We start from the raw sequence: 11,281 nt of genomic DNA, 5'->3' as shown, positions 1-11,281 counted from the left end.
AGCGGAAATTTTGAGTTAGTTCGGAGAACCGGCAAATGCCACCCCCCAGAGTGGGATGGGAATGGAGATTTTGCAGTATCCTTCCCCTGCCACGCCCACTAAGCCACACCACGCCCACAAAACCAGTAGTAAAAAGTTTGGATTACACTACTGGTTTTCACCCGCGCAAACTTGGGATAAAGACAGCTTTATCTGCTGCCGGAATATACTAGAAGAGGACACCGCTCACTTCTATGGATGCGAAATAGATTGCCTTCATTGCTGTGGATACTAGTTTAAGGTTACCAGGAACGCGTTAGCAAAACTCGAGACCTACTAAGTGCAAATCCCAAGCAGCCTTGCATTATTTATTTTTTAATTAATTTATATTGCCGCCTATGCAAATCCCAACCAGACTTGCTTTATTGATTGAATTTATATTGCCGCCTATTCGCCCATAGCAACTCAAGGCGGCTTACAGAATAGCCTTATATAAGATTCACGCAACATACAAACGTGACCATAATTGGCGCTTTTCACTGGTTAATAAACCCAAGTCAGAACAGAGTGCGCAGCAGTCACTGGGCAGCCACGCTGGCCATGCGCATGAGCAATACCGTAGCCTTTTCGTCTTTCCGGGATCTTCCGAGGCGCCCGGAAGTTTTCTGACTGAAAAGGGTCAGTAGCCTCTATTGCAAAGCGCATGCGTGGAAGGGAAGGTGGAAAGCGGGAAAAAAAAACACATATATATCCCTCAAACCATCGAGCGATGCAAAAAGGGCCAGGCTAGAGCGGCTTCTAACAGAGACCCACGAAGGCGGCGCGAAAAGGGGCGATAACGGTCCGGCGCTCGATTCTCCCGGTGAGGCGGCGCGCGCGCGCAGGGGGGGGGGCTTCCTTTTCGAGCGCAGGCCCGGAGTGGAGGCTCAAGGCAGGGCGGGAGGGCCCGAGAGTCCGGGGCGGAGCAGATCTTTTGTTTTGCAGACCGGATGTCCTGGGTCTTCGGGAAGGCGTTTCGGTTTCGCTCGCTCTCGTATAGTTCGACTTCCCAGAGGCGGCGGCGGCGGCGGGGGACGGGGCTGCTGCGGGGGAGCAAGCCAAGCATCCCCGGGAGCCGGTCCCCACGGGGATTTGGCTGCCTCCTCCCTGCTGAGCCCTCAGCGAGCCAGGGCAGAAATTCAGAAGCCAGATCCTGTTTTGAGTTAACGCTGGGAAGCCTTCAAATGGAAGGCTCCGTTTTTGAAAGACGAGATCGAAACGGCCTGACAGAGGCTGCTTGCTTGAGGAGAAACAGACAGTGCCTCACGGGGCCGGCTTCCATCGGACAGATATCGCTGGCTTGAGGTGACGGGGATTACCGAACAGCAGTTAATACCGATCCCTCAGGGTGGCCCCTGTTTAAACTCCCCCATTCCGTCCCCTCCCTGGGTGACTCCAGCGAAGGGAATAAGAGGGAGGCTGGAAGGAGGCACGCAGGGGCAGGGAAACCGCGGTGTGTGATCTTTGGAGAGGAGGAGTTTCCAGGGCCCTATCGTATTTGGGATAGAAAGAAGCAAGCTTTGTTGTTGAGGTTGTGGCCGATTGGGAAGGTGGATTCAGAGCTTTGCCTGTTGACGTTGGGCGGGTCCGATTTGCGACCCGCCCAACCCGTCGCTCAGAAATTGGAGATGAAATTCTGGGGGCGGGGAGAAAAGGTTATCCCCTAGCTTAAGGGTTGTCTGCTGAAAACTGTGTGTGTACATACAGCTATGTGTTTTTAACAGGACACACATTAAAGTTCGAGGAAAAAAAAATAGGTATTCATTTACTCGGTTTCCATCCCATTTTTCTGCTCAGAACAGCATGGATGGGGATAAACAAAATTTTAAAAATGCATACTGAAAATTAAAATCGATTTATAATTGGTGAAAGATGTACCTTTCTTATTTTAATTTATTAAAGTTTTAATCTGCATAGTTTTAATACTTTAATTCTGTTTATCTTTTTGTATATATTCTAAGTCTATGCAGGAAATGGGTGGCGTGACAATTTAATAAATGATAATATAATATAATTAATGTAATATAACTTATATAATACATGCAGTCCTCAACTAACGATTACAATTGAGCCCAGAATTTATATTGGGAAATTTGTTAAGTGAGTTTTGTCCCATTTTATGACTTCTTTTTGCTACATTTGTTATAAGTGAATCACTGCAGTTGTTTAATAACATGGTTGTTAAGTGAATCTGGCTTTCCCATTGATTTTGCTTGTCAGAAGGGCACAAAAGATGATCACATGACCCCTGGACACTGCAACCATTATAAACATGAACCAGGTGTCAACCATCCAAATATAAATCACATGACTAGGATGCTGCAATGGTTGTAAGTGTGAAAAATTTCACACAAGTGTCATAAGTTGCATTTTTAGTGCTGTAATTTCAACTGGTCACTAAATGAACTGTTACAAGTTGAGAACTACCTGTATATATAGTAATTTAATGATGGAATCAAATGCACCTCTAGAGAGTTGTATTCTAATGCCTGGGAGCAATACAGGAAAGGCCCTTTCCTATCATATATCCTACATGACATTCTTATAGAGGAGTCATCTTCAAAATGAGTGTTTTCTCTGATATTCAAACTCCATGTTATTTAAAATTTAAAGGTTAATGCCTGCCAGCAACTTAGTGTCTATCAGTTAAACACTTATCATCTGGTACAGATGTTTCAGTGCAGGCATCATGTGGTCTGTATATTTTACATTAATTAGCCTAGCTATTGCATTTTTTTAGTGGCAACTTTTATAACATCTGTGTAGGTCTGTTTATTGCATTGTGGCTGTGGCTGGTCTATTGGAGAGGGCAGCTAGCAGCTAAATAAATATCTCTGAGCGAGGAGAAGGGAAGGGAGGGGTCATTGGTGCTCTCTGAGCTTGCTTGTTTTCTTGAAGACCTTTGCTATTCTTTTATATTCTATATAAAAGAATTGCCTTGTTGGTGGGTGTGGAAATTCTTAGAGATATTTGGTTGGGGTTTCTTTGGCAGTTTCTTGATTGGGGCATTATTTACTTGAATGTTGGTCTGATGTTAATCTAGGAGTTAATCTATGCTGACCAGGGTGCTGATTGCTGGTAGAGAAGTGCTTGGGTCTTTTCCTTGCTTGGCTAGTTGATTGTCTCTTTTGCATAGATATTGCTAATGTCTGTTTGTCTGTTGATAGCTAATTTGTCAGAGTGGCAGGCTTTTGGAAATTCCCTGGATTTGGGTCTCTTTGGAATACAGAATACTTGAATTTGTAAATCTGAGTAGACAAGCGAATGCAAACATCTTATGATCAAAGATTAACCTTTCCAAAGCATTAATTTATGCTCACAACCAGTATTTGATATCTTTAGAGGAATTGGCCTTTTAAAATAAATGTATATAGAAAATGCTTACTAAGTATCTTTCCCATGTTGGTTCTTTACCATTCTTTTCAATAGTGGACAAATTTTGAACTTTAACTGTTAACAAACCTTCTGAATTGTTATTTCTATTCTCCCCCCTCCTATATTTTTACCAAGATGGATCTCAGGGGAACTTATCACATTATTTACATAAAGGGGAACATAAATACATTGTTTTTTTCATGTGCTATGGAATATTTTGAGTCCATAATCATGCCTTATGGTTTGATAAATGCTTCTTCAAACTTTATTAGATTTTAAAGATGAGCTTTTTTTGTAACAGTTTGGAGCCTAATTTCATTATCTATTTAGATTCAACTTCCCATGCTGAACATGTCCAGACTGTTTCAACAGTTTTGCCAACACAACTTAAGCTTTAGATGAGAAATGAGCTTTAGCTCTATCTGTTTTTGGATCCTGCAGCTTTCTGAGGGCTTCTAAGAAGGGCCTGCCAGAGAGAGTTTACTTGTGCTGGCAAAGCTTTGGGTAATTTCTAGCTTTTATCAGCACTTAGTATCTGATTTTGCAGCTTGCAGAAGAATGTTAAGGACTCTGACTGAAAAGTGACTCCTTTTCAAGAGTAATTCTGATCAGCTTTTCTGTTATTAAAATAGGCTTTTGCCTCCCAGCTCATCTTTGCCATATGGACTCTCTTGGATGCCTTTGTTGTGAAAGTGTTTCTTATCCAGGCAGTAGAGGAGTTTTGACAATTTTTGCCTTGCTCCATTTATATAACCATTCCCTGGATCAGTTCAGATTAACTCAATTGTTTTTGTTGAGTTTTGCTAATAAATGATTTACTGCCCTTGTTGCCGAATTCTTTTGCTTCATAACATGATTGTTTACTGCTTTGTTCCTCACTTTGATATTGGTAGACACCATTATTTCTTTCATCTCCCCCCCCCCCATTGCAAGTCTGTTTTCATATCTAATTTGAAGTGATAGTTGGCTTGAGGAATTTAAATGTTGTGGCAAAAAGTTTTTAAACATACTCTTAAAGTATGTGATAGGTGGTTCCCTGCCTGCTAATGGCTGTTACAAAAGTAACAAAGCTGACCACAGAAACAGTTAAGTAGAACCATTAAGATAAGAGGAAACAGGCTAAAAATAAACTTTCCAAGGTATGGGAAACTCCCTTTTTCCTGCCCCTGACAGGATTAAACCCCAAGGACAGGAAAAACAAAAGACCTGGGACCAAGATTAACCCAGGAAAACAAAACCCAGGGCAATCAGGCTGCAGGAGCTTCAAAGGGGAATTAAGCATAAAAGGCTCAGATTCACACTCCCAAGGTGCTTGCTTGCAAGGAAAGCCTGGGCTGTGTCCCATTTACTTCTTGCCTTCCTAAATTAAAGGAATCCCGCGTTCTGGCAACTGGCTTCTGAATCCATTTCTTTTCAGCATCTGTGGTTTTTCCCAGCTGAGGAACAATCCAACACTGCTTAGAGCAATTTAATGATTGCATTGTTTAGGATTGATTTGTACATCCTTAAGTGTTGAGGTGTGTGATATTCTTGTCAATATTGGATATTATATTATCTTTTTTCTTCTTTATCAACAATCGTTAGATATTTTGAGATATTGGAACACCGTTTTGCCATTGTAATTGCATACAAATCCTTCAAGATGCCAGCAGCACTTGCTGAAAATAGTCAAGTGATCTGTGAAGTATGGGCAAACAATCTAGAGGAAGAGATGAGAAAAATTCGGGAAATTGTTCTCAGCTACAGTTACATTGCAATGGTAAATTTATGCTTTTTATTTTATTTTATTATGACGTATTTTTTTTTAAGATAAGTCAATTATTCTAGTTTAAATCAGTGTGTTCGGTCTGGAATCCACTTGATATTTTAAAGAAGCTTCTTTCAGCATTTTTAGTTCTATTAAGTATTTCATTTAAGTGAGTTATGCAGTTCAAATCTGCAAATTTTGCATTAGTTCCTAATAATATTCCTATATAATTGATATTTAATTAAAAGTAGATTTTTGTATAAACATTAATGTATTTGACATTTCTGTAGGAACATTCAGGGCTTTGTATTATAAAGCTTATTTGTAAAATTTTGGCTCATTTGGCTGGATGTTTTTAGAGTGTGACGATTACGTAGATTTGCCATTCTCAGACAAATCAATTTTAGTTCTACAGTGGTATCTTGGTACTCATTTTTAATTGGTTCCAGGTGGTGCAATGAGTATCAAAAAGGATGAGTACCAAACAATTTTTTCCCATAAAGAGTAATGTAGTGAGTCACGAGGCAGCCAACATTACAAGTTCTAGCTTGTGCATTAAATACCAAACAGTAAGTACTGGGATAAAATTTTCATGTCAAAATGCAAATTCATTGAGTTTCAAAGCAGCTGAGTACCAAGGTACCACTGTATCAAAATGGGTTCTGATATATACATCAATAAATTAATTTTAGATTAATTATTCTATTTGTTTTTATTGTTACTCGTATAGCTTTCCTGAAACACATTTAAATATATGCAGAAATATTGTAAGCCTAAACCTTAAAACACCTTGTTCCAAATTCATCAGAAATATTTCAGTGCATGAATAAACTGTTCCTGTTTGCCTTTAAAGCAATTGCATGATCTCAGTAAAATAAATTGAATGCAGTGAGAGTGGGTTAGTGAAGAAATGTCTGTGGTAAACAAGAAGGGACCCATGCATATATTTTCCATTCCTTTTGGGAGATCAAAATATAAAGTAACATAAAGGAAAAAGGGCAAGGAAATAACAAGGCAAATTATAAAGTGTCAAAAAATATGCCAAATGAATATATTAGAAAAATTATGTCGGACTTTTTATAGTACAGAGATAATAATAAAATACAGGAACCTCTTTCTAGGTGTTAAATAATACCAGTATTTAAAATACCTTAAATTACTAAAATCAAGATTCTGCAGAACCATTTATAATATATATTTCTTTTAATTTAATACATAATAAAGTGTCAATTATGAATAATCATACATTTGAAAAACCACAATATTTGAATAGAGATAATATCCAGATTTTATTGTTGCTTGGGTTTAATATTTTCTTATGTTCCTTTATAGGACACAGAGTTTCCTGGGGTGGTTGTTCGACCAATTGGTGAATTTCGCAGTTCTATTGATTATCAATATCAACTGCTCCGATGTAATGTTGACCTGCTTAAAATTATCCAGTTAGGCCTTACCTTCACAAATGAAAAAGGAGAATATCCTGTAGGAATCAACACCTGGCAGTTTAATTTCAAGTTCAATCTTACGTAAGTCTAACTGGCAGAATAGTTTCTCTAACTTGAGTTGTGGCCACAGAGAACCAAGGTATTTTTGTCAATTTTCCATTCTCTTGTAAAATAATTATTGTGTGTTTCAAAGTCTGCACAGTAGAAACTGTTAATCTCTTTAAAAGATGTGTTACTTTGGAATATTTTTCAAAATAACCTGTTGATTTCAAATACAACATGCCATTTTCAGATAAGCAAGGTAAGGTGTGTTTTTATTTACAGTAATAAAAAGATAATATAAACTGGACCTTTTTTGTGTGTTGGATATCATGTCATGGTAAATAATGAATTGGAAGTAGTAACAAATAAATGATACCCAGTGATTGTTTAGGAAAAATCAAACTAGCTTTAATGTTTATTTGTCTTTCTTATTAGGGAAGATATGTATTCTCAGGATTCGATAGACCTCCTTGCAAGCTCAGGATTACAATTTCAGAAACATGAGGAGGAAGGGATTGATACTTTACATTTTGCAGAACTTCTAATGACATCTGGTGTGGTGCTCAGTGATAATGTCAAATGGCTTTCATTTCATAGGTTAGTCTGGTTTTCAATATGTCGTTAAACTTTATTTGGCTTTTTTGTTTAATCTAGCATAAAGCAGGTATACTTTGTATGTTGGAATTGCTTGAAAAAAAGTGAATGATTGGGCGAATGGCCTTGGTGTACAGTTGGTGTATATGAATCTGAGAATAATCCTCAGTGGCAGAAAAATTGGAATTTTAAATATTTAGTGGTTTGTAGATTATTATCAGTGCTTTGCATCCAAACTTTTTATAAGATTTTAGCGTTTTCAGATTGTCTCATTGTGAATGGTGCTTTTGTAAAAGTTGTTTTATCAATATTTTAAACTGTTCCATAATTATCCTCACCTATTCCCAAATCTAGTAAATAGCAAATGATGATGAAGGCAATTCATATTTTACTGGTTCAACTTGTTTTACTTTTTACTGGCATCAACTTTCAGCTGTTTATATGTTGCTGAAATTAAACATATGGCTCAGATTATATGACACACCTTTTTTCCTTCTGTTACATTTTCCATCCGATTTCTTACCAAATTCCTGTAATCATGAAGGTGCATGGAACTTTTTGTTCTTAGCATTTATTTGTATATTCCATTTAATCCTACTTGCTGAGGACCTTTCTCCGTCCAGTTTTCACTGTCAATAGTTATAAGCTGAATTGGAAAAGATTGATTTAAAATAGATTATAATAGTAAATTCTGCTAATGTGTTTCCCTTAAAATAGGACATGTCCCAAAAATCAGGCCAAGCCTGATTTTTGGGGTGGGCCCTCCCACAAAAATAAGCCCTATTGATGGGGCCAACACAAGAGGCCGGCCTTCCCTTCCCTGGTCACCTCAGGGCTTTTCGGCCGCTTAATCAGATCAGCTGAGCTGCTCAGGCCGCCATTCACAGCTGATTCGCGGGTGCTACTCAGGCCACAGCCTCCAGCAACCATGGCCGCTTTTGCAGCAAATTGCGACTGCAAAAGAAGCCGGAGACCAAGCGACGCAGCCCACATGCCTTGCACTCTCCTTACCTAATGGTGATAGTCACAGTAATTCCGTCCACGGAACAGTTGCCTCATGGATGCCGCTCTGGCCGGCGCCTCCAGCAAGTGCGGTCGTTTTTGCCATGGATTGCAGCCACTTCTGCAGCAGGAGGCCAAGCAATGCACCCCATGTGCCTCGCGCCGGCCTTCCGAAGGATACTGTAGCAGCAGCTATCCACAATTTTTTTACCCTTATTCCGACCGAACTGGGCCATGTGTGTTGGGACGAAATAAGGGTTAAAAAATTGTGGATAGCTGCTGCTACAGTACCCTTCAGAAGGCCGGCGTGAGGCACAAGTCTCCTGCTGCAGAAGTGGCTGTGCCCGAGGAGCACTTTTGGGAGAGAAGGTAAAGGGGAAGTGATCACTTGCAAACTCCCACCTTGCTCCTGCTTCTCTGCCAGGCAACGGCCGGCAGCCCCATACGTCCAAAGCCTGCGCCCGCCCGGCCACAGTACCCAGCTCTTTATTGTGGGTGGTAGCAGGTTATTTTCGGGGAAATATGGTATAACAAGTCATATTGCTGTTAATTAACATGTCCCATTTTACCATTATTTCGTCAGTGGCTATGACTTTGGTTATATGGTGAAACTGCTGACAGATTCTAGACTTCCAGAAGAAGAACACGAGTTCTTTCATATCCTGAATCTTTTCTTTCCATCTATATATGATGTTAAGTATTTAATGAAGAGCTGTAAAAACCTGAAGGTACATTTTTATCACTGTTAATCGCAAATTATGAAGTGTAAAAGAAAATGAGTAATTTTAGTAGATATCATTTAAAAGGTAGTATATTAAACATAAGTTATATATTTATTAAGTACATGAGGGCTTTATTCAACAGTTGCTTTTAATTTATTAGTTACAAATTTTCTGAAAATTAAATACCATTGGGGAAAGCAGGATCCAACTTTTGTATCATCGCACCCTATGATTGCTTGATAAGAATATATCAATCGTATTTATATGAGCGCCTATCTCACAAAAAGAAAACTCCGGGCAGTGTATAACATTCCAAACATCAGATACATTCAAATACACACAAAATCTCAAATTATAAAAATATAAAAATCATATACTTTCAGGAGCATTGCTTATTCAAAACAGTCATTTGTAACCACCAAATTATTGCTGGAGATTATATATGTAAGTTCCAAGTGTAGCTTTGACAGTTTCAAAATTCTTTTAAAATTCTGGTCTCTACTGCTTACTTCAATAGCTCCCACTAACCAGTCAAGAGAGGTCAGATGGAGCTTTGATTCTTGTGTTTCAGACTTATTCTTTTGTTGCAGGGAGGGCTTCAGGAAGTTGCTGACCAGCTAGATTTGCAGCGCATTGGCCGGCAGCACCAAGCGGGGTCAGATTCTTTACTTACAGGGATGGCATTCTTCAGAATGAAAGAGGTAGGCTCATTTGGCTTTTTTCCAAATCTTTGGCTTGTAGTGTGATGTTGTTCTTGATACCCTCTTTAACACCTTTTGCGATGTGCTATACTATTCTTAATTTCTTTGGGTTCTGCAAGTGTCAGCTGCTATGAAATGACTGTTTTAAATCTTAAAGATATACCCCAAAATGAAATGTTTAACCACTTGTATTTTTTTTTCTAGTTGTTCTTTGAGGATACAATTGATGATGCCAAGTATTGTGGGAGATTATATGGTCTTGGCACAGGAGTAGCTCAGAAACAGACCGAAGATGTAGAAACAGCCCAAGAGAAAATGAGTATTTTGGCTATTATCAACAATATGCCCCAGTGACAGATTGATACTTTAGGATATTAACATGGGTCCACAGAGGTAAACTTCCTTCTTGAAACTGTTTCACATCTTTCTAAGATATGGCGAAAGCATGAGTGTTTTTTTAAAGAGGGAAAAAGCATCTTTACTTTGAATCTTAGTAGATTCTAATTAAGTGATTTCATAATGGCTGGAGAGTTTGTCTTGTATGTAAAAAAAAAATCAGACTCGAGCTACATACTATGTATATAACTCCTTTTTATTTTAAACTTTACTGAATTTGCAAGTAGTTCTTTCAGAATTTTCAGCAGAGCTGAAGTTCTTTCATGCACTTGCAGATTTAGTTTTGACTGCTTATTTTAAAATTTCTTTTGCTCTCTGTGAGGGTGATGCGTTTCTAAGCCCTCTGCTAGTTTTTATCTTTTGTGTCAGTCTGTGAAAATTCATTCAGCCCTGGTGGTGGAGACTGCATGAACATAATGTAACTATATGCTAGAAGTCACCATAATGGTTGTCCTGGATGGTATTATCACTAATTCTTCCTTCCTTTAGCTTGCTGGGCCATGATATCACATTGGCAATTTTCATCTTAATAACTTTAGAATAGAATTAAACTGTCAGCATGCTTGAGACTGCAGTAATAATTGGGACCAAAAATAGTTTCATGTTGAGTGAAAATACTTTAACCCTTTTGTGAATAGAACAGTAATTGGGTAAAATCACAACTATCTAGTAATAATGGGCTATTAAAACTTTTAGATTACCATTTTATACTACTTTGAAGAGGAACCCTAGATTGTTCAATAGATGTAGACTAAAAGTTCATTTAATAGTTTTGCAAATGTCATCATCCCGAAAAGAAAAATCCTGTTTGGGGGCAGAGGGGATCTTGACAGTGTGAAATTTTAATAAACTCCCCATTATGTAAAGTATTACAAGCTGCTGTTAAATGCATCTGTGTATATAATTGGTTCTTAATTTTGTAAAATAAATACTTTTCTTAAGGCATTAGACTTGGGAGTTTATTTTTGTGAAAAAATTATTTTTGTGTCAAAAAAACTGTCAGCAAAAGGAACTTAGTCACTAGAAGAGATAAAACCTCTCAGATGCTACATTTAAATTTTACAGAGGCTAGTTTTAATCCTCCTGTTTATACACATTTTCATTAAGGTTCCTGAATCTTTTACTTTTTATGTAGTAAAAATCCTGTGTGAATATGTGTGTGTGTATAATCCAGACTTGAAAAGTGAGGGTTTTAGCACAATTCAAATTGTAACAATTACTAGTGGTAATTCTACTCTG

At 38.3% G+C, this 11,281-nt stretch overlaps 1 protein-coding gene across 2 annotated transcripts; it reads left to right on the top strand.

Annotated features, from left to right (window-relative positions):
• The first annotated feature begins 674 nt into the window (after positions 1-674).
• Positions 675-10,987, top strand: CNOT8 (CCR4-NOT transcription complex subunit 8). 2 transcript variants are annotated; one of them, XM_058168455.1, is made up of 7 exons: positions 675-841; positions 4,978-5,152; positions 6,473-6,666; positions 7,063-7,224; positions 8,807-8,951; positions 9,536-9,646; positions 9,851-10,987. In XM_058168455.1, the coding sequence occupies exons 2-7, from the start codon at positions 5,036-5,038 to the stop codon at positions 9,998-10,000; spliced, it is 879 nt and encodes a 292-aa protein (XP_058024438.1). In that variant the 5' UTR covers positions 675-841; positions 4,978-5,035; the 3' UTR covers positions 10,001-10,987. The 2 variants fall into 2 exon arrangements, with proteins under 2 accessions (XP_058024438.1, XP_058024436.1); XM_058168453.1 differs by lacking the exon at positions 675-841 and adding an exon at positions 892-1,323.
• The last annotated feature ends 294 nt before the right edge of the window (positions 10,988-11,281 follow it).

The sequence above is a fragment of the Ahaetulla prasina genome, chromosome 2 (genome assembly GCF_028640845.1).
Source record: "Ahaetulla prasina isolate Xishuangbanna chromosome 2, ASM2864084v1, whole genome shotgun sequence".
Classification (NCBI taxonomy): domain Eukaryota; kingdom Metazoa; phylum Chordata; class Lepidosauria; order Squamata; family Colubridae; genus Ahaetulla; species Ahaetulla prasina.
Note: the sequence above shows the minus strand (reverse complement) of the source record. Positions and strands in the feature narration are given on the sequence as shown.